Below are 24,073 nucleotides of genomic sequence, written 5' to 3'. Positions count from 1 at the left end.
GTTCACAGAAACATTACTCAAAAGGGCCAAAAAGTGAAAACAATTCCAATGTCCACCAGCTGATAAGTGGATAGACTCTAGGTGATATGGCTACATCATGCACTATGATTCAGCCATGAAAATGGATGGAGCAGGAGGCGTGCTGGAACATGGATGAACCTGGAAACATCATGCTGAGTCAACGAAATCAAGACGAGATTGCGGAATTGTATTGTATTGCAGGATTCCACTCATATGTCATGTCCAGAACAGACAAATCGAGACAGCTGATCCATAGTGGCCTGGGGATGAGGTGGTGGCATGGGAGTGGTTGCAAATGGGTTACTTATTAATAACTCTCCGTCACAGCACTTGAATTGAGAATCAGTTTTACTTTTTTTGTTAATTCCTATCTGCTCTCCATAAATGTATTAAAGCGTTTTCCGACTTCAACTGAATTTTTAAGCCACTTGACCTTTTTTTCCGCCCTTATCACACCGATGTATTTGAATTCATACTCTTTTAAAACCTAATCCTTTCTAGAATCTTACTCTTTCCTGCACACCGCGTTTTCACGCAAGCGGCTCCTCGATAGGCGCGAGGGCGTCCGCGATTCTGTAGGAGACCGGCCCTCCTAGGTCGCCAGTACGCCGACGTGCGCAAAGCCTTCTGGGAAATGTAGTTCCAAAACGCTCTCGTGCGCACGCGCTCTCGTACAGCCTTGGCGCTTTAACGTTGTGCCCCCTCTCTTTGTCCTCCGCCGGCACGCTAGAGACGAGTATGCGCGCGCCCGCGTGTTGGCGTGCCCGTGTGCGCGCGCCCCCAGCTACGCCGGAATCCCGAGGAACAGCCCGCACCTCACCGAGGCCTGCGGGCGTCCAGTCACGTGGCTTCCGACTTGTTGTCTGAGGTTGCTGGCCTGGGGTCGGGATGGGCGTTTTGGGCGTTCGGGGCCTAGGCTTGGGGCAGCGGGGGCCGTGTCTGGGCTGCAGGCTTTGCGGCCTGCGGGCGCCCGCGCGTTGGTCGGCGGAAGCGGGGATTTCGGGGTTGGGGAGTAGCGGGGAAGTATTGTGTGGATTTGGGCGGCTGTAGCGGGGAAGTATTGTGGGGGTCTGGGCGGCCCAGCCGATCTGGGGGCTCAGGGCGCGGCGCACAGGCCCCGGTTCTCTGGGGACGCCGTTTCCCGGTCCAGACTGGTTTCGCGTTTAAGGAGAGGAAGAAGCGGGTGGGACCGTGGGGGAGCGACCGGTGGGGGTGTGCGCCGCGGAGGCCCGCCGGGCCTTTTCCTGAGGTTGGCGCTGCTCCCCAGCGCCTGCTGTGGGTCCTAATCTCTTGAGGTTCCCTTTCAGCTTGAGTTTTGAAGGCGGAGCTCTCCTGCATCTCTGGATGTCTTTGGCTGCCAGCCTAGCTCCGTCCCCGCTGAAGGGCTGGGACCCCATGGCTGGAGAGGAGTGTGTGATGTGAGTGCCCGCGCTGGCCAAGGCGTGGTGTGGGGGCGAGGGTGGCTGGACTGCAGGACCGCCTATTCCTTCTCTAACCTGGCTTCCCAGCTGGCTCTACATGTATCGGTACTTTTTTTTAAAAAGACTTTTCTACTTAAAAAAGCAAAGCAAAAGAAAACAAAAGCAGCCAAAACTAACAACAGCGAACTTTTGACACTAAATAGCTGGTGTGACGAGAACAACATTGCCCTAACGTCCTTTTCTCTTGATTTTGATCCACCTCTGCCATTCTGGATAGTCTCCTCACTGTTTCTGGGTCTCATGTTTTTATCTGGAAATGAGGGAGTAGAAAGAAATGAGCTTTTATTTTCTAGCTTCGATGTCATTTGCTGTCATTAAAACATACTTTATCTTATTTTAATTATTGTTTACTTTGTTTTCAACCGTATGGTGCTGGATTGACACTGCTCTGCTTGCCTGTTTTCTTGGGTTAAGGATTTTAAGACTTTAAAAAGATAGTATTTGTACTTTTTTCTCTTATGAATCAAAAATATATTCACTGTAGGTCAGTTTGGGGCATCTTGGTAAACAGATTCAAATGAAAATCATGATCCCATCAGCAGATTTACTGCTAACATTTTGGTACTTTTTTTGGTCAATAAATGTATGTGTGTTTTTAGTACGTCTTATTTGTATTTCTTTTAAGAAACAAAGTTGGAAATATGCCGCATATGCTGCTTAAAGCTGTTATAATATATAACCAGTGTCTTTGCTTAACTTGAAATATTTTGTCCCAAGTGTGGAGTTTAAACTTACCTGGGGAGTTTTTTCAACTGGCCTTTCAGAATTCATCTTTCTCTTGTTTTTAATTTTTCCTCTGGTGCCATTATTTCTGTACAGGGGACTGTATGTGCCTGTACTGGGAATATTTGGGGTGCCTTTTACCACTCCTCTCTCGACTGTTGCCAAGGGGCTGTAGTCACAGGCTCTGGGGTGGACGGCATGGGACCAGTGGCTCAGATCTGTCACTTCATGAGTATGTCATCACTGTTAGGCAAGTTGCTGAAACTCTGTGCCTTATCACTTATGTAATGAGTACTCAGTGCATTAAAAAACAATGGTATGGTGTATAAAATGAGGCACATAGCAACTGTAAATAAATGTTAATTTTATTATTCTCCACCTTTTCCCTGAAATTCCTTCAGAACTTGAAACTGAGTGGAGCCACGGGATAATGATGAAAGTTGCCGCTTGCTTCTGAGGATAAACGTGAGAGCTGTCACAAGGAGAGCTGCCCTGTAAAAGGAAACTACTAAGGTGAAAAAAAAAAAACAAACCTGAAAACCAAACATGTCAGTGAAGTTAAAATGGGCCACATCGTTCAGGGAACAATTAGGCTTCCATTTCTCCATTGCCCATGAGGGGACATGTTAAAAAATTCAGGAGGTGACATCTACCTCAAGGGCCAACTTTAAAAGACATTAGTTTATAATAAGGTCGAGTCTGTAACAAATTTAAATATCATCAGAAACATCTTTAACTACCACACTGATGGCTGTGCACCTAAAATTCTTATCTCTGTGTATTCTCTTCAGTAAATCTACCTTATTGAGACATAAATCCCTACTTGTAATAAGTTCTCACTGAAACCCAACTAAACCTCAGTAATGTTGTAGTCATTGACAGAATTACAAAGGAAATTTTAAAGTCACATTGCAGTTTTGGCTACCTGCTAAAGAAATGGTTTGAATGATAAATGTTGTTTTATTTGTCACAATGCCAGAATTTTTATTATGTGGCATGAAATGAAATGAAAGCATAATGGAAAGGAAATGAGATCATTTTGGGGTAAATTTTCCTGTGTGTGTGTGATGATTGCTTTTTTTTTTTTTTTAACCCCACAGAGGTTATCTTTTTTACCTTGTTTGGGGTTAGATTTATTCACTTAAAAAAAATTACGGCTTTTGCCTTTGTATCATACGTAGGGAGAATTTCCTCCAAGTTATACAAATATTCACCCATGTTTGATTCAAGCATTACCCTGGTATCCATTATTTTAAACTCTAATCCATCTGGAACTAGTTTGTTGTAATGTAGGAGATGGATAACTAGCTTTCTTCTTTCAAATGTTAATCATTGGGTAGTCTGGTTTTGCTCATGCTTTGAAGCCACAGTATTGTGGGCTTAGTTCTCCCATACTCGAGCTTTAGTCATCTGTGTGTCTTTTTGAGACAGTGTCAAATGCTTGTTTTGATTATTATAATTTTATAATACATGTTAATATTACACAGATCTTTTTACACCCATTTTGTATTTCCAAAAGTGTCCAAGATGTTACTAAACCTTTTTCCTTCCAGAAAACCTTTTTGAAGTTGTGATTGGAGTTGACTAAAGTTATGTCATTTGGAACTAAATTATCATTACTGTATGAAATCTTCCTATCCCAGAACAAGACCAAATTGTATGAGGTGTATATTTATAGTCCACATTGGTGTTTTTAATTTGTGTCATATGGCTTTTAGATATTTATTGTCAAGTATATTCCTACATATATTATGTATTTATTCTATTAGCAGTTGTTTTTCTTTAATTTTTTATATAGTAAAACTGTTGATATTGTAGAATATTTGTTGACCTGTCTTTGTATAGTGGGGAAAAAAACAAAAACAGTTTTTAAATGTAACCACATACTTGGACTCTTGTTAAAAATAGCCAAATAGTTTCCACCATCTCTTTTGAATGGTTGTCTGTGATGTGGTGATAGCATAGGAAAATAATTATATACATTTCTAAATTTTGCCATCATATTTTACTTTTGTAATAGTTATGGCTAGTGTTTGTTTAGTGCTGATTGTGTGTCAACTTCTGTTCTAAACAGGAATTCATTCTCAGTGGAAAAGATCTAGCTGAGACCTGACATCAGAGCTTCGGGACAGAAGCAGAACAGACGCAGGATAGAACAGATCTCAGACTTGCAAATCATACTGCACAGGCATCAGAAAATGACCATGTTACAGGTGAGTTGACTGTTTATTCCTCATTATTTTTCTAGGGGATTAGAAGAGGTGTGTGTGTCTTCCAGTGAAAAATAAAAGTTTAGACAGTTAAGAAATCAGAGGAAATAGCCTCAGAATAGAAGATCTGGATTGGAACAAAATTGGAGCAGTGATTTATTAACTATAGGGCTTTGTGAAGTTTTTAATGTTTAAGTTTTTGTAAGCTATAGTGCTCTACATAATTACTGAATTTGAGCTGCAAACTTGGTTCTCAAATTTTTGACAGTTGTAACAAAATATGAACCTTTATATGAGTTGCATTATTCAAAGGAAAAGCAAACTGATCTTCATTGAAAGTAAATATTTCTTGGTCATTCCTTGATGAAATCTTCGAATAAATTATACAGCAGGTAGTGTCCTCCAGAGAAATGTATAAATACATGAGTCTATGGCCATTTTACATAGTTTTCCAGAGTGTGCCCCAAGGGGAAAATTCGAAAGCAGAACCTAATGACCGTAGTTCTTTTCATTTATTGTTTTACCTCATTAATTGTGAAGTCGAATTCACATTCAGAAAAGTACATCAAATGTAAGAGTGCAGTTTTGTGAATTATTATCAACTGAATCCGTGAAACTACCGTTCTAGTCAGGGAATAGAACATTCCAAGCCCAAACAAGCCTCTTCAGGTGCCCTCTTCTAATCACGACTTTGCCCTCCTGACAAAGGGAGTCAAGACCCTGACTTTTGTACCATTTCTTTGCTTTTTTAAATAGTTTTTCTTGTAAGTATCCGTCCTTACACTGAAGTTTGTTTTGTCTGTCATCTGCTATAATATATGCTTATTTGTATTTTGCTTCTTTCACTTAACATTTTGTTCATGATATTCATTGTTGAAATCTCTGTTGAGGTAGCTTCGTCGTATCATCAAATCTAGTCAGTGTTCTAATTTCCAGTTGTCTCATAAAATCCATAAGTTGTTGGCTCTTTATTTGAATCAGAATTAAAGTTCATGCAGTGCAATCAGTTGATCTTTTTCCTAACTCTCTTTTAATCTATTGGCTGTTTTTTCTAGCCATATTATTTGTTGAAGAACAGGTCATTTATTCTGTGGATTCCCACTGTCTTGATTTTGCTAATTGCATCCCCACAGTGGTAAGGTGTTCTGTCGCCTATGTTTCCTATAAATTGGTAGTTTTAGAGCTGTGCTGTTCAATATAGAAGCCACTGGCTACATAAGATTGTTATAATTTAAATGAATTAAATTAGTCACACTAGCCACATTTCAAGTGCTCAGTAGCTGCCAATTGGATAGCTCTGCTGGACAGAAAGTTCTGCTGGACAGATCTGACCTAGAGACTTGATCAGATTCAAGTTTGACTTGGTGAGAATGTTTTAGAGGTTGTAGTATGTACTTTTTTTCAGGAAGTAAGTAACATTTGTCTCTTTGTCATGCTGGCAGCTTTATGTGATCACTGCCTAGATGGATTATTTCATTAGAGGTTGTACAATGATAATGTTCTCTTTTTCTTTTTTTTTTTGAGAGGGCATCTCTCATATTTATTGATCAAAGGGTTGTTAACAACAATAAAATTCTGTATAGGGGGATAATGTCCTACTTTTATCCTTTCTTTGTATTAACTGAAATACTGCTTTCTAGCATGACAAGATACAGCAAGCCTCATTTTGTAGATTTTTGTCCCAGACCTGCAAGTAGCTATTTCTGCATTCAGTGGTATCTTAAAGTTTATTTATTAATTTAAAAAATTTTTGTTCTCAAAATATGGATATATACTAGATTTTTCATATTGACTTTGTACACAGGAACTTCTTAAGACATTTTATTCTAATAATTTTCTTTAGATTTAATTAGATTTCTATGTTCACAAATATATCAGTAATATTTTTTTTTTGTAAAAAGGAATTCCACTGAAATTGTACATGGTCAGGACTTTTTATAACATGTTGATTATTTTTCAATATTTGGTGTGTCAGTTTTGTTATGTTTTTCATCTTCTGTTCTTTTTTATACTTAAATTTCTTATGAACCTAGTCCTTCTTTTTGAAAATTTAAAATGTTTTTTTAAAAACCGTTAGATTTTTTTGTTATTTGCAGTTCTTGCAATGTATATTCTTTCATTTGCAAATATGCTTTATATATGCATATGTTAAGGTGATTAGATATTTTTTCTTAGTCTGTTAGGGTAGTGAATGTCACTGAGTTTTTTTAAAAAAATGTTACCAACCTTGAATTTCTGGGGTAAGCTCCAACTTATTCTTGATATATTTTCTTCTTTATACTGCTCAGATAGTTTAGTAACATAATGTTGAGGATTTTCATGTCAGTGTTCATTGTGAGTTGGCCTTTGCTTTTCCTTTCCAAGTGTATCCTTACTGGGTTTTGTTATCAAGGTTATAATGGTATTAAAAAGTTAAGGGTTGTGTATTTCCATATTCTATAAGAGTTCAGTGAAATTGGAATTATTTCTGTATTGTTTACAGAATTAACCGATAAAGCCTTTTTTTTTTTTTTTTTTTTTTTGGTGAGAAAATTTTAACTCAGGGAACCAGTACTTTCTACATAACCAATGCATGGTGGTATAAAATAATTAATTTGTAAATGATCCATTCAAAGACCGAGATAAACAATAGGTTTTAAAAATGTAACAGTGTGAGTTCAGTGATAACGTTTAAGATTCTGCATTGCACCTCATCTTTAAGAGAACACTAGTTGATTAGTTTTGGTGGAATATCAAGACTATCCACAATTAACTAATTCTAATTGTTTGTAGGATCTTTTGGATTTTATTTGTATTCATTCATAGCATCTATGACAGTTTTACATCTTCCTTTTACTATTTATACTTTTTCCTTCTATTTTATTGTACTGGCCAGGACTTCCAATACACTGTGGACTAAAAGTGGTGTTAGGGAACATCCTTGCCTTGCTTTAGATTGGCACTGTCTACTGTGTGGTGCATTACAGCTCTGACACTAACCTTAGGGAGTTAACACAGGAGCCATACGTTAAGAGCACAGTCCTCAACAAGATTCTCCTCACTTCAGGTGCTAGCTGTAAATTTGGGGGTCCCCAGGCTATCTGCACTTCTGACAAGCTGGCTACAAATTTGGGGGATTCCCTTGACACCCTCAGATTTGCTGGGAGTACTCACAGAGCTTAGGAAAGTGCTATACTTAAAATTACAGTTTTATTGTGAAGGACATAAATTGGGGCCAGCCAAATGAGACACATAGGGCGAAGAAGTCTGGAAGTATCCCCCACAGGGAGCTTCTGCACCCTCTCCCCATGGAATCAGGACACACCACCCTCCTTGCACATATCTGTTTCCCAACCAAGAAGCTAACCTGAGGCTCCAATGTCCAGTTTTTATTGGGTATTCATTATGTAGGTATGATTGATTGAATCATTGGCCATATGATTCAGCAGTCTCCAGCCTCCTCTACCTGGAGGGGATATCTGCCTCAAAGTTCCAAACCTCTAATCAAATGGTTGGTTTTCCCAGATGGTGCCTATGGACATTTTCTCAGAGCCCATCATGAGTCACCTTGTTTGCATTAATTCAGGAGAGGCCCACCATAAGAAAAACACTCCTCACTGGGGAAATTCCAAGGCTTTAAAAGCTCCTTTCCAGGAACTTGGGACAAAGACCAAACAAATTCTTTACTGTGCAGCTACATGTGATAGTTAAATTCAAATAAGTTAAAATTAAATAGAAAAGTCAGTTCCTAATCACCTTTGAAGTGTTCAGTAGAAATCTGTGGCTAGTGGCTGCTGTATTGGATGGTATAGATCTAAAACATTTTGATCGTCACAAAAAGTTCTATTGAACAATGATACTCTGGCCTTCAGGGAGAAAGTATTCATTATTTTACCATTAACTATAATGCTAGCTAATCTCTGTAACCCCTACGATGAGGATAATATGTCCATGCTCATGCACCACGTCGCATGGCAATAGCTGCTTCATATTCACTAGATTGACAGCTGCTCAGGTTCAGACTCACTGTGCTCTTATAGGGGTCCTTCTCATTTGAAGATTTATCTGTGGACTTCACCCAGACGGAGTGGCAGTTACTGGACCACTCTCAGAAGGACCTGTACAAGGATGTCATGTTGGAGAACTACAGCAGCTTAGTGTCACTGGGTAAGAAAAGGTCCCAGAGGAAAATTGTGCCCAATGCCTTGCTTTTTCCCTTCTAGTTGCTGAGTGCTGTAGGTCTTCTGAAATTTTTAATGATTTTGAACCTGAATCTAAAAGACCAAAGTTCTTTGGATTGCGATACCAGGGAAAGTATTTGAATCTCACCTTCCAGTAATGAAGTCTTCATTTTGTTGTGCAGACTCTGAAGCTAATAGTGATAGTGGCAGTGGTGGCATCTGTATGCATAGAACTTAGAATGTTCCACATAGTGTTCATATATTGACTTGTAATCATAAGAGTAATCCTATGTGGCAGGTAATGAATTCTCTCCTTTGTTTTCTAATAAGGAGATTGAGGCAAAGAGAGATTAAGTAACTTTCCCAAGGACTGATGCTACTGAATGAGCCTGGATTTGAACCTAGGCAGACTGGCTCCAGTGCCTGTTCAATGGCTTTGGATTTGAATAATAGAAGTCAAGACTCTTAGACCCTATTAACTTCCAGGAAGATCATTGCCTTGACTGTGAGAATTACTTTGTTCATACACAAATGGGTAGCTTCACTGGTTAACTATGATGCCAAACCTTGCTGTTCTTAAGAGGCTCTAAAGTCCAAGGAATTGGAGCCAAGGCCTTTGTGATTTCCCCTAACAGGGTATGAACTTAGGAAACCTGATGTCATCTTCAAGTTGGAGCAAGGAGAAGAGCCGTGGAGAGGAGATGGAGATACTCCAAGTTCAGACTCTCCAGGTGAGTGAGAACCAGGATGATGGGAGCAGGTCCAAGTTCAGCCTCAGCTGGTTAGTGGATTGACATCTTTGAAATGTGCTTTAGAGAGCTCTCGTCAAAGTCTCTAAACCATTAGTGGTGATTCAGAATTAATGTGAGCTACACAAGTGAGTCATTCAGATGTGGCTTCTTTGCTTATAGCTTAAAGCAGAATGTTCCCATCTTGCCTGAGCCATGTGTGCTGTTACTCCCCATCTGTCACATCTGGGACTTTGGCTTCTTGTTTGGTATTCTGTCCCCTGACATGTTGAATCTCCTGTCCTTCGTTCCCCTGTGGTCAAAGACACCCCTGTGTGTACATTGAGGAATTCTTATATTTCCCTTGTTCTGAGTGTTTCTGATGGCCAGAGAAGTGCCCTGTGAAAACCATTCTGTTCAGTCTCATTTTATCAGAAAATGGAATCATCATTCCTCCCAACAATTTTTCCTTTTTGTCCCTTTTAAAATTAGGTTCTGCTGTGCTTTTTCTGTAGATTAGATACCACAGTACTTTGAGTCATCTCTTTCTACCATTCTTTTTATTCAAGTATTTTGCCCTTTGGAAAGTACTTTTTAAAAGTCTTATCTCCTCAACTCTCAGTAAAAAGTAGGCCCATGATGTTTCATTCCTGAATTTCCCAAATTTCTAGCTTAATCCATATTCTAATCTCCCAAATTACTATAAATGATACAACCATATTGGAGTTTCTAAAGCTCTGACACTGATCAGGTAAGCCTCCCTGTTCCTCATTATCTGCTGCATGACTTCGGCTTGCTTCAGGTTCCCTCAGAAAGTGGACTCTGTGGTATGTTTCTGAGTGTAAGACTTAGCCAGGGCTCTGATACCCACACTGTAGTGGGAAGAAGTGAGGTAGGGAGTACCACATGAAGGTTGTGTGGATGTGGGGCGCTGCTGGGAGCCCTGAGGAGCCAGGAAGCTGGCACTGCTGTCCAACTCCAGGCTCAGTGGTTAAGCACTGCTCCAGGGAGCACCAGCTCTCCACAATGTCTAGCATCTGCCCTCAGACCAAGCATGTACTTGAAAGGGCTCTGGTGGGGAGATGCGAGTGGCTAGGGTGGGTGTCAGTCACACTGCACATGTTCTCTGACTGTGGCTGAGGGGAGTAGGTGTGGCAACAAGGATCTGCTACAGGGTTTACTCCTCATTGACCTCCATCGTATGAGCTCTGTAGCCTGTTCAGCTATTTCCCTTTTTTCTTCCAAATTCGTGGTCAGTTCCCTTTAAACATTTCTCAGTGTTTTCGGACATACAATATTTATTCTCCCCTGCATGTGAACTTTTGATTGTGCTATGCTTTCTTAGGAAACTCTTGGTCCTTTTTGCATGAACTCTGTTTTCATATTGCATGTTCCTTGACTGCTCCAGACTAAATTTTCTCACTTTTTTCTAACATCCCATCCCAGACCTGATCATAATATTTCTTGGTTAGTTTGTCCCTGAGTGTTGTTTGCATACATAGACATAAGGGCTTATAATTTATGTTCATTTATGAGACACATAATCTCTCTCCACAAACCCATTGTTTTAATACAGGTGTTTTTAACCAGGTCTACATCAGATTACTTGGGGATTTTTTTCCCCAATGATGAGCATCATGTATCCTTTACTAGAAACTGATTCAGTGGAGTGATGTATATGTAGTTTTAAACTATCATAATCTAGTACTAGAATTTATAATTTGAGAAACATTTTGTGACTTTTATGTACTTATTAGTTGAGACCCATCACTTTAATGACTAATAACAGTGATTAAAGAGAGACACAGAAAATACCTTTTAGAAGCATAGAACTTAGTTAAGAAGATGAGACATTTGAATCTTTTTTTAATAGCATTTAAATGTTGAGTGTTTATCTTTTGTTGTAATGCAGTGCAATGTTAGTTGTCAAAATTAACATAAACGAGGACTGTGTCAGGGTCCCCAAGACTACCACCACATTCAGAGAAGGGGTCAGAATGTAGTTGTATGGGCTAAGCTTTATTACCATGATATAATAAGGACACATAGCTGCTTCACAAGGGAAAAGCTACTAGCAAAATCTGAAGCAATCTGTGTGCAGGCTTCCAGTGCTCTTGCCCTCCATGAGGGATACAGAGCTCACCCTTCTGCAGCAGTGAAAATGCAGTAATGTGTATGATGTTTCTGCCCGGGGAACTGTATTAGAGACTTATTGCCCAGGGTTTTTTTTTGAGGGGGTTTGGTGAGGCTGGTCACATAGACACTTCTGTCTGGCACATGCAGGAGCATTTCAGACTCTCAGAAGGAAAACGTGTTCAGCATAAACCATATTGTTTGTACACAGTCTAGGCATTGGGAACCACTTTTATCAGGGAATGGTGGGAACACTCCCCAAACTCAGGTTCCCCAATGCCAGCCAAGGGCCACCTTGCAAGGAGGCCTGTTAGTAACTTTTCTGTACAGACTGCATTAGCAGATCATAGAAAGCTGGAAACAGACTTCTTTTATTTTCAGGAGTTGTGCTGGTTGCTATGGGTGCAATTATGAACATAGAGTTATTCCCTGCCTACAAGAATGCCTGCTTTCCAGTGGGAGAATAAAAGTGAACAAGTTGGCATATAACTAAGACAAAGTTCAGACCCTGAAAGTAGTGCTAATAGGAATAAATCAGGTAACGATATGGTAGAGGGTGTGTCAGCCAGTTTGGGCTGATGTAACGATACCATAGACTGGGTGGTTTAAACAGGAAGTTATTCTCAGTCTGGAGGCTGGAAGTCCAGGATCAAGGTGCTGTCAGGATCAGGATCTGATGGAGGATGTCTTCCTGGCTTATAAACAACCACCTTGTAGCCTTGTAGCTTTGTCATTGCCTGGCTTTTCCTCATGTTTGCATGTGGGCAGAGTGGGCAGAACATCTTTAAAGGACATTAATCTTGTCAGATCAGAACCCCTCCTTTGTGCCCTCATTTAACCTTAATTACTTCCTTTGAAGATCTCATCTCCACACTAGGGGTCAGGGCTTCAACAAATGAGATTTGCAGGGATGCAGATGTTCAGTTCTTAACAGAGTAACATGGAGAAGCCAATTCTAGTCATTAGGACTGAAATGAGCAGGCCATTAGGAGCTTAGTGACTAAAACAGAATGGAAGCCTTGTGTCTGGAGGAAGATGGAAGTTGGAGAGAGTGAAGGAAATAAGATCGTACATCAACTTGCAAGCAATAGGAAGGAGTTCAGATTAGTTCAGACATCTTTAAATTACCCGATTTAATAATTCTAAAATTCAGTCTGACCACCAAATAGAAAAGTATATTGGAAGAAGGGAAACCTTTGGGACATATTGTAAATGACCAAATATCAAGCAATCCCATTTTTCCAATGGGAAAAAAATTGAACAAAAATTGGGGTAAGTTTAAAGTTGTAAGTGTGTACTTAGCTCAATAATGTAACGCTTAAAAGAAATGTATCTAATGTATAGATAGTCCTATTTTTTTATCATTAATATACAATTACATGAGCAATATTGTGGTTACTAGATTCCCCCATTATCAAGTCCCCACCACATACCCCATTACAGTCACTGTCCATCAGTGTAGTAAGATGCTATAGAATCACTACTTGTCTTCTTTGTGCTATACTGCCTTCCCCGTAGCCACCCCCACCGCTACATTATGTGTGCTAATCGTAATGCCCCTTTCCCTCCTTATCCCTCCCTTCCCACCCATCCTCCCCAGTCCCTTTTCCTTTGGTAACTGTTAGTCCATTCTTGGGTTCTGTGAGTCTGCTGCTGTTTTGTTCCTTCAGTTTTTTCATTGTTCTTATACTCCAAAGATGAGGGAAGTCATTTGATACTTGTCTTTCTCCGCCTGGCTTATTTCACTGAGCATACTACCCTCTGCTCCATCCATGTTGTTGCAAATGGTAGGATTTGTTTTCTTCTTATGGCTGAATAATATTCCATTGTGTATGTGTACCACATCTTCTTTATCCATTCATCTACTGATGGAGACTTAGGTTGCTTTCATTTCTTGGCTATTGTAAATAGTGCTGTGATAAACATATATCTTTTTCAAACTGGGCTCCTGCATTCTTAGGGTAAATTCCTAGGAGTGGAATTCCTGGGTCAAATGATATTTCTATTTTGAGTTTTTTGAGGAACCTCCATACTGCTTTCCACAATGGTTGAACTAATTTACATTCCCACCAGCAGTGTAGGAGGGTTCCCCTTTCTCCACATCCTCAACAACATTTATTTTTGTTTGTCTTTTGGATGTTGGCCATCCTAACTGGTGTGAGGTATTATCTCATTGTGGTTTTAATTTGCATTTCTCTAATGATTGGTGATGTGGAGCATATTTTCACGTGTCTGTTGGCCATCTGAATTTCTTCTTTGGTGAAGTGTCTGTTCAGCTCCTCTGCCCATTTTTTAATTGGATTATTTGCTTTTTGTTTGTTGAGGTGTGTGAGCTCTTTGTATATTTTGGATGTCAACCCCTTATCGGATATGTCATTTAGGAATATATTCTCCCATACTGTAGGATGTCTTTTTGTTCTACTGATGGTGTCCTTTGCTGTACAGAAGCTTTTTAGTTTGATACAGTCCCACTTGTTCATTTTTGCTTTTGTTTCCCTTGCCTGGGGAGATATGTTCATGAAGAAGTTGCTCATGTTTATATTCAAGAGAATTTTGCCTATGTTTTCTTCTAAGAGTTTTATGGTTTCATGACTTACATTCAGGTCTTTGATCCATTAGATGCCCCTATTTTATACTCTCACATTTCCTGATATCACTCTGTTCACTCATATCATATTTCAAAATTAATGTATCTGTAATAGACTCTTAATTTTTAACCTCCAGATCTCTCCTTCAGTCTTTCCAATTCACCATAAGCCACTGAACTGCTCAGATCCCAAACCTAGGAATCATTCTTGATTTCTTGCCTTCCCTTATTCCATCCACAACAAATCCATCATCAAATCTTGGTAATTCTATCTCCAAAAAATATATATGGCCAACAATGAGTTGTGGGTTTCTCACAAATTTATTGCCCTTGGTTGACATTTAAGTCCTTAAGAGATTTTTCACATTACTGTCTTTCATACCTGTGGATGTGACCTCAGAAAAAAAATCCCAAGTGTAGATTGTTGATGAAAAATAAGGCTTTGAAGAACACTTACAACGCTAGTGTAAGTGGTATGTTGTGAGGATACTGGAAATAGAGCTAAAAAGTAAATGGGAATCAAACTTTCAAAATATTTTAAGAACAGGAACTTGTGTCGGGATAGTTTCAAGGAGGAACACATGGAAATTTTGTATGTGAACAGTTTAGATGAAAGGTGGAATATGTCTTGTAATGCATTGTTCAGAGTGGCTTTGTTGGTGATAATATCAAAATGTGTATGGTAAGTTTTAAAAACTTGAGAATGGGAAAGCATACAATATTTCTCATTCAAGATCGAAATTACTTTATCAAGCCTGTTTCCTTCATAGTGCTCACCACTGTATACAGTTGTACTGTGTTTTTAATATCATCTGTTTTTCATCTTTTCCATTAGAATGTAAGTTTCATAATGGTGGAGGCATGTTCTCTCCTGTCTGCAGGGCCTGCCTTACTTCCAGGAGAAGAGTGTGCTTGAATAAATTATTGAATAAATTAACTTCTCAGAACTGCTTCCAGCATACTCTTTGATTCTTGATGCTCTTCGTGTATTTTTCACATGCTCTCCCTATTTTAGAAATTTAAATTTGAGAATGAGCAAAGGTAACAATCTAATGTTTCTTACTACTTTTTACAGTACTTTATTTTTCAATACCTAGAGTATTGAGACTTATTTCACATGAGGAAACTAGACCTTAAAAAGTATTTACCACCTCAAATAGCATTTCTTTTTTTTTTTTTTATTTTCATTCAGTAAGTGCAACCATAGAAGAATTTACAGGGTTTTCTTTTTTTATAGAACAAGTCTTGCAAGTAAATGGTCACATGATTTGGCCACAGGATAACCAAGAGAAGCTTAAAAATATGAAACAAAATCATGACTATGATGCATTTGGAAAACATTTCAATGTGAGCATGAACTTTGTTCCTTTAAGGAAATCAAACAATGAATGTGCCATAAATGGATTACTTTTTAACCATCATTTAGATTTACTTATTCCAAAAGCAGATTATGGAAGAATGGAACCAGATGACTTAAATGTATTTGATGAATTGTTTCTCCATACCAAGCCTGAGGAAACCGATACTTGGTTAAGGTACTACGAATGTGATAAGTATGATAAAGTTAGCTCTAAGAAGTCACAGATCATAATTTATCACAGAACTCGATCAGGGGAGAAACTCTATGAATGCAGTGAGTGTAGGAAACGCTTCAATAAGAAGTCAAGTCTCATGAAACATCAGAGCAAACACTGGAGAGAAACAGCCTTTGGCTGTGGTAAGTGTGGCGGAACCTTTCCGCAGAAGGCACAGTTTATCACGCATCACAGAATTCACACAGGTGAGAAACCGTATAATTGTAGCCAGTGTGGGAAGGCCTTCTCCCAAAAGTCACAGCTTACATCCCATCAGAGGACACACACGGGAGAGAAACCGTATGAGTGTGGTGAATGTGGGAAGGCCTTCTCCCGGAAGTCACACCTTATATCACATTGGAGGACACACACAGGAGAAAAACCCTATGGATGCAGTGAGTGTGGGAGGGCCTTCAGTGAAAAGTCAAATCTCATCAACCATCAGAGGATTCACACAGGAGAGAAACCTTTTGGATGCAGAGAATGTGGGAAGGCCTTCAGCAGGAAGTCTCAACTTGTTACCCATCATAGGACTCACACAGGAACCAAACCCTATGGGTGTAGTGACTGTAGAAAAGCCTTCTTTGAGAAATCAGAGCTTGTTAGACATCAGACGATTCATACAGGAGAGAGACCCTATGAGTGCAGCGAATGTCAAAAAGCCTTCAGAGAGAGGTCAAGTCTCGTGAACCATCAGAGAACCCATACAGGAGAGAAACCTCATGGATGCATTCAGTGTGGGAAGGCCTTTTCCCAGAAGTCACATCTCATATCACATCAGATGACACACACAGGAGAGAAACCCTTTGTGTGCAGTAAATGCAGGAAAGCCTTCAGCAGGAAATCCCAGCTTGTTAGACACCAGAGGACTCACACGGGAGAAAAACCGTATGAATGCAGGGATTGCGGGAAAGCCTTCAGTGAAAAGTTAAGCCTCACTAATCACCAGAGGATTCATACAGGAGAGAAACCCTATGTGTGCAGTGAATGTGGGAAAGCTTTTTGTCAGAAGTCACATCTTATATCACATCAGAGGACACATACAGGAGAGAAACCCTTTGAATGCAATGAATGTGGGAAGGCCTTTGGTGAGAAGTCAAGTCTTGCAACGCATCAGAGAACTCATACAGGAGAAAAACCCTATGAATGCAGGGATTGTGAAAAAGCCTTCTCCCAGAAGTCACAGCTCAACACTCACCAGAGAATTCATACAGGTGAGAAACCGTATGAATGCAGTCTTTGTAGGAAAGCTTTCTTTGAGAAATCAGAGCTAATTAGACACCAGAGAACTCATACAGGAGAAAAACCTTATGAATGCAATGAATGTAGAAAAGCCTTCAGAGAGAAGTCAAGTCTCATCAATCATCAGAGGATACACACAGGAGAGAAGCCCTTTGAATGCAGTGAATGTGGCAAAGCGTTCTCCCGGAAGTCACACCTCATACCACACCAGAGGACACACACAGGAGAGAGGCCCTATGGATGCAGTGAATGTAGGAAGGCTTTCTCTCAGAAGTCACAGCTTGTTAATCACCAGCGAATTCATACTGGAGAGAAACCTTATCAGTGCAGTGAATGTGGGAAGGCCTTCTCCCAAAGGTCACAGCTCATTAATCACCAGAGAACTCATACAGTAAAGAAATCCTAGGAATGGAGTAAATATTAGTCTTTCACAGAGGTCTTACGTCACTGTACTTCAGGAAATGCACTCCCAGTAAACGTTAGGTACTTAAATCACATATGTCTGAGTACTCATGGAAATTCTGAATGAGGTTATGTAGGGAAAACTTTCAGCAGATTAACATGTTTACACATCAGCATTCTTAGGGAAGAATGAGCCTATGAAGTACAGGGGGTTTCAGAAACCTATCAAACTTCATACAGTAGAAAACAGCAAAGAGGAATACTGTGGATATCAGAAAGCCTTCCAGAGGTCAAGTCCTATTAGCTGATGGAAGTACTCCCACTGGGATAAATGCTAGTCCAGTGAGTGGAGGAAAACCTGTGAATGCAGCAAGTGAGAATATTTTCAAGAAATGAAAGCTTGTTTGTGCATAGGAAAATATCTTCAGGAATGAAATCCTATGAAAATACTAAATACAGAACAATTGTCAGCAAGTTGTCCAACTATATTATATTTTGGAGAATTCATATTGTGGGTAAACCTAACAAAGACATCGGAAATAATGTGTCCCTATAGAAACATTGCTGTAAAGAGAAACCACACACTTTTTATAGACCTGGGTATACCAAAAATACCCAGTTCTCCATGGCTGATGTTCACTCTGAAGTATGAAAATTTAAAAATATGTGAATAAATTGAATCATTGAAACATCTAAGGAAAAAATTTCTCATTGGTATGGCTTATTTTCCTGTGTCACGTGATGTGTTTTATATTTTGGAATTGCTTATGATAATGTAATTGGGAACATGAAATGCACATGCCTTGCCTTGTAGTGCCTCCAATGTCTGTCAAGACACACCATATGTCACTGATTTTTCTATTTTAATGAGACTATAAAAATGGTAGCTAATATGTTGTTGCTAAGTAAATAGCTCGTTTCCTTATGATTTGTCAGCTTATAAAAGCCAACATTATATAAAGTCCTTGACATCCTCAGAGCCTGAAAAACAGTTTATAAAATAAACCTTGTTGATAAGTATGCAAAAGCAGTAGCCATAGAATAGCTGCAGTAATTCATGATAAATAGTGAGCAAAAGAAAGGAGGTGTGCAAACTGGATTACTCTGCACCCAAACTAAATGGCAGTAATGCTGTGCAACAAACTTATCTCATTTAGTGAGATTCCCCCATGCATCAAGTATATCTACATCTTAAGTGCTATGTAACCCAGGTACAACTGGTAATATTTTAATTTGCTCTGATGAAGTGTGGAGGTGGTATGCTTCTATTATGTTTTTGGTATTTCATAAAGAATCTTGTAAAAAATGAGATGGAGAAACCAATTATTTAAGTCACTTCAGAAAGTATAAAATAGAGAATTTTGTGGTGAGAAATATATTTTTGATGTTTTCAAGGAGGCCTGTTTTGCTTTCCTGCAAATTTCTGTGATTAATGGATAAGTATTAGGAAAGAATATGTTCATTATTTCATCATGTGAAATATTTGTGTTCACCTTCCTACACTAGTGGCATCATCCATGTGGGAAACTTCCCATTGTAAATGTCCCATTACGTAAGTATGGTTACCTTTGAAAATGGATGAACCATTTCTTAGCTTAGTTAGAATTTTGTAGTGATCTCTTTATAATGTTTGGCAGAGTCAACAGTATATTTTGTATAATGGTGAAAATGAGAGAAGTGCAACATTGACCTTGTATCCAAATCAAGACTTCTCTCATGCACAGGGTGTTTTTTGAGTACAGTGTATTGCATGGGCAACTCTAGCAGTGATTTTTCTTTTACCAATTTTACATCATTGTTGAAAAATTGGGACTTAAATTAGAGTAATTTCTAACCCACTGTGGCAGAATTTCAACGTCCAGGTAATCCTGTCTTTCCATGTGGTAATTTTAAGAGCATCCAATTTCTCAAGTTTTTATTCATGCTCAAATTCATAGACTTCCTACTTTTCACCTGAAGGTCGTTTTACCAAATAAGGGAAACAGACTGTAAATAAAGAAGAAATTAAAGGGTGATGTTTTACTTTATGTTTTCTATCAATTATGATTCTCTTCCCTAGTCCCAGAGATTGGTTCATTAGGTCTTCAGCTCAGAAGTCTAAAATTTTCTAATTTTGCTTCCTTCAATTCTAGATTATTTCCTTGACTTTTCAGCACTATTCCCTTCAATTCTAGATTATTTCCTTAACTATTAGCTACTATTATTCCTAAACCTAAACCTAGTACTTCATTCTGCATGACCCTATTGATTTAATACCCAAGAGTGAAATTTTTTTCTAAGGGTCAGGTGTAAGTCACAAGGCTTATGCCGGCAAGAGAAGTCTAGTTATCAGATTAACTGATGTGGCGACCCAAATATGTAGAACTCACTGGGAGCTTCCACTGTTGTAACGTATCAAGAGAGGGCTGTGAGTCTGAAACTAGAGATTTGTAGTGTTCATTAAAAATGTTAACCTTTGTAAACCCCACATCAAGGAGAAAGTCAGTTTTAAAATTAGACCAGGTTTACTTATGGTTTCTTGAGGCACAGTAAGTTACATTGAGAGGAAATCTAATATAGAAGCATCACTTTTCCTTTCCTTGGGTGCCATCCAGGTTCTAACACTGGCCTAGAGACAGTCCTGCAAAGGACAGTTTGTGTTGTTTTCCTAAGTAATGGGCCTGTTGGAGGTCCAGTTTATGAATTTTGAGACCTGTCCCAGGAGTGCCTTATGTTTAGCTTTTCTTTGTGGGCTTTCATAGTCTGACAGTTACTTGGTTTCAGTAGCATCACTTGTAGAACCCAGAGATGAATTCAAAGACTTCCCGATTTATCATATGTATTACAGCAGAACAGAGACCAATGGGCACTGGAATTTACATCTGATCACTTATTCCAGCAGTGTATGTCCTGGCTGTCAATTTCAGTGGGCTCATTCATCTACAGATATGGTACCAACATGTGTTCAGATGCTCAGCACCTAATCCTGGCCACAGTGCTGATAAACTAACAACCATGACCCTTGCAGCTGTATGCATATTTTTTGCACTTTGCTCTTACTCTTCTTTAATCCATTTTTCACATTTACACATAGTAGTTACCTTAAGATGCAGTCCTGATTACACACTTGAGTGAGAGATGTGGCTAATTGTGGAATTTCCTTAGGGTATGCGGGGACTTCATACAAATCCATGCCTGTCCATTGTTTCTGAGTATTTCGTCCTGCACAATAATACTTTGGCCTCCTTGAACTATTTTCAGTTCCTTGAGGTTTCTATAATCTCTCATTTTAGGCTTTTTGTAGATCAACTGCCTCCAAAATGCCTTTGTTCCTTGTTAATGACTGTGGCCTATATGGACCTGTGCATGTATTCATCACTGTGATAATATAACTATTGCATGCTTTATCTTTTACATTAGAAGGTTTCTGGAAAGATGGGACTCTCGTTTTCTACGTAATTGTAGCAACTGAAGCTGTAATACATAAATGTGAGTGCTGTCAGTGGTAGGGTTTTCTACTACATAGTGAAGCATAGTCTACGATGAGAAAGAAGAATGCAGCCATCATGGAAGCCGTCAAGGCACAGTCCTGATTGAGTCTCAGCATCTGGTTCTTGTCTTGATGTCCAGAGTCATCTCTGCCCTTTTTCAGGCCTTGATTGTTTCTGTGGGGTATCCCAAATACCCACCTAATAAATCCCCATGATTGCTTCAGCTGGTTTAATTGGTGTTTATTACTTACATCCCGAATACTCCTAACAGAACACCAGGCTTTGTCTAAATTGGGGTCTCTGGAAGCAAATGATGAGATGAATTTTGGAGCTTCTTCTACTTTGGGGACACAGCACCATATAAAACCTTTCATCCAGTTCATATACTGTATTCTGAAAGATGGCACCTGTCCTGACAATATTTCCTCTGAGCTGGAGCTTCAGCTGTGCCTTCACTAGGTCATTCCAGTGCTCTGTTGCATTAACAACTACTGTAAGGTGAGGTATGGACATACCCAGTGGATCCCATAGTGGTCAATCAGACATTTTGTAATTTGGATAGTGGTGTTGGCTTAGGCCCTGGAAGCAGGAAAGAAACCCATGCCTGGGGATGTTTTTTTTCCTTTGAGAACACTGGTATTTCCAGGGCCAAAAGAGTCAACTTGATACCAAGTGCTAGTTGGTCTGCTCAAGGAATGTTGCTGTATAGAGGGCTCAGCCTTGGTCTCTAGTTCTGGACATTAAGTGGTGGCAGTACCATCAGCCCTGGTGAGAGGGACTTTGCTGGTGGACCTGGACCAGAGACATTCCTGGGAATTACCTCTCCATTGGGTCTCTGGTCTTTGGTTAAGGACTACCATGGTGGACAAGGCCACATGGGAGGCTCTGAAAGATGAAGTAGTAATAAAAAATACTGCTTTCAGGGGAGGAGACTGAGAGGAGGGTGGCAGAGATTAGTGCTATTCTTAAATATCTAAAGGATGCAGAGGTCTTCCTATCATCACATCCCTATTAATTCCACCTTGCAGAAGCCTGATAATCCTAGAGAATAAGGATGGACTACACAGACACAGCCAAGCTGTAGTCCCACTTGCAGACATGACACTGCTTCTAAAGCTGTTTCTTATGCTCTCAGATACACAATATGCAATCTTTGATTTGACAAATGCATTCTTGTTATCCCGCTTAGGAAAAAGGATCAGAAAATGTTTGCATCAACATGGAGCAGACAACATTACACATTCACAGCCTTACCCCAGGCTGTCATAATGTAGTCTTAGGAAACGTAGACTATCTGGGCATTTCATAGAACATCACAGCAGTGAAATGATGACAAGATTTCAGGATGAGCAAGAGGTGGCCAACAGGTTGGATACCCTGATATATCATGCATTCCAGAAGATAGGCAACAAACCCTGTGAAGGGTTAGCCATCTACCACAGAAGACGATTTGCACTTTTACACACTGCTTTGTATCTTACTCATGAAGTTTTAGTAGGGTGCTTTTCTAGTAATTTATGTATTATTTACATTATACATACTAGCTTTGTAATTGCTATCTCTACATTGAATGTTTCATTAATATTTATATGTGAATTCTCTCATTCTTGTTCCATCTTGGCATAAGTTTGTCTCTATTAGCTTCTATCATGAACAAGATTTTAAATTTGTTGTTCTATTAGTATCATTTCTGTTCAGTTGATTAGCTGAAAGCTGGACTTGACAGAGGCCAATACTAAGATGTCAGAAGTTCCTAGGCATAATTTTGGGATTTATGGATATATAGTTGTTGATAACAGATTTATCCTGAGGTAATTCACTCTTAATTCCCCCAATTTTGACCTCCAAGAGGGTTCAGGACATTGAGAAATTATTGGGTGAAGGGAGCACCAGCAGCAGCCTGTATAAATGTGGTTGGTCATGGCCATGAGTTGTAGGCCATGGGTAAAGATGGAAGATACTGCCACTGAAGTGAGATCCCTGACATCAAAGGAGATAGGATTCTGGGATTGAACACTCCTAGTGGCAGAATTTAATTTTGAGAGGCAAAGGTGGGCATGGTTACTGCAACAGACTCAGTGCCATATGGTAATCAGAATTTCTGGACCTACAGAAACCTTTGGAAGTGGCTAGCATATGATCGTAAGGACCAGAATAGCTGGACAGCTTATGAAGTTCCTGTCTATACAATAAAAAAATATAGACGCTAGATATCCTTGAGGATAGACCATGTAATAGGGTCACAAGTACATACATACTGTAGAGCTGAGGAGGCATCAACAGGCCGTTTTACCATTCTTTCAGGCTGACTGCTTTTAGGTGAGTAAGTACATGTTAACACTAGTGTGCTTAATCATAACCACAATCCTACTATTATACTTTTCCTTAAAATAGGTCACTGGATCTGAATCTAGCCAGTGTGCACAAGATGAGTTACACTGTCATCCCTTTTGCTTTCTCTGCCTCTTCTAGGAATTAATGTGAGACATAAAAATCCACATGCATTATGTCGACTACCAAATTGTGTTCAACCAGGTTACTTTTTCCTCAGACTTCCTTGACCATGATGTTCCAGTTTCATTCCTGTCAGGATCCTTACTACCTTGGTTTCTAACAGATCTGCATCACGTCCTAACTTTTGGGATACCTTGCACCAATCCAGGTCTCATTCTAGGCTCCCCTCAAAATTGTAAGCTCTCCAAATTATGCAAGAAATTGGTTAGAGTAGAATTTCCAAATGTGTTCAATACTGCCTTACGAATTCAAAGAACCCCTCCAAGCATTGTAGCTCTTCCTGTGTGGTGTGTGAATTTTAGTAACTTGTCCTATACCTTAGAGGATATCCTAACATTCCTCAGTTCACTCAACTTCTACAAATGTCATTGATATCAGGCCCCTAAATCTTTGTGGTGTTTACCTCACACCTTCTGGCACATGTAGTGTTATCAGGGTTCTTAGGTACCTGCTGCTTCTTACACAGCTGTTACAGATCTGTCCCCCAGAACCCAGGCCCCAAACCAGCACCTCTAATAAGTAGGCCGAGGAATCGTACGCCGAGAAGCTGCAGGAGACGGCGCTCTGGAACTTGAAGTGTGTGTGCGTGCGCGTACGTGAGCGAACGCATGGAGGCTCCTGTGCGCCCTGGGAAGTGTAGTTATCTGAAGTCCCGTGTCTTGTTCTGGAGACGTGGGCGCGGGGCCTTCTGGGAGTTGAGGGCGTACTTCCTCCTACGCAGGGAGGCCGCAGTGGCCCCTGGGAAGTGTAGTTTTTAGTCCCTTTGTCTCCCTGGTCGTGCTTTTACGGAGTTGGGGACGTACTTCCTCCCAGGCCCAAGGCTGCTGT

The 24,073-nt window shown here is 39.8% G+C and overlaps 1 protein-coding gene across 3 annotated transcripts; it reads left to right on the top strand.

The window, feature by feature from the left end:
• Window positions 1–728: 728 nt before the first annotated feature.
• On the top strand, window positions 729–20,954 carry ZNF84 (zinc finger protein 84). Of its 3 annotated transcripts, none has more exons than XM_017657280.3 (7): window positions 729–889; window positions 1,329–1,439; window positions 2,627–2,738; window positions 4,300–4,438; window positions 8,474–8,581; window positions 9,231–9,326; window positions 15,281–20,954. In XM_017657280.3, exons 5-7 carry the CDS (start codon window positions 8,548–8,550, stop codon window positions 17,263–17,265), a joined length of 2,115 nt encoding a protein of 704 aa, XP_017512769.3. In that variant the 5' UTR covers window positions 729–889; window positions 1,329–1,439; window positions 2,627–2,738; window positions 4,300–4,438; window positions 8,474–8,547; the 3' UTR covers window positions 17,266–20,954. The 3 variants fall into 3 exon arrangements, with proteins under 3 accessions (XP_017512769.3, XP_036870180.2, XP_073078413.1); XM_037014285.2 differs by having other exon boundaries at window positions 8,455–8,581; XM_073222312.1 differs by lacking the exon at window positions 729–889 and having other exon boundaries at window positions 920–1,439; window positions 8,455–8,581.
• The last annotated feature ends 3,119 nt before the right edge of the window (window positions 20,955–24,073 follow it).

The sequence above is a fragment of the Manis javanica genome, chromosome 15, assembly GCF_040802235.1.
Source record: "Manis javanica isolate MJ-LG chromosome 15, MJ_LKY, whole genome shotgun sequence".
Lineage (NCBI taxonomy): Eukaryota > Metazoa > Chordata > Mammalia > Pholidota > Manidae > Manis > Manis javanica.
Note: the sequence above shows the minus strand (reverse complement) of the source record. Positions and strands in the feature narration are given on the sequence as shown.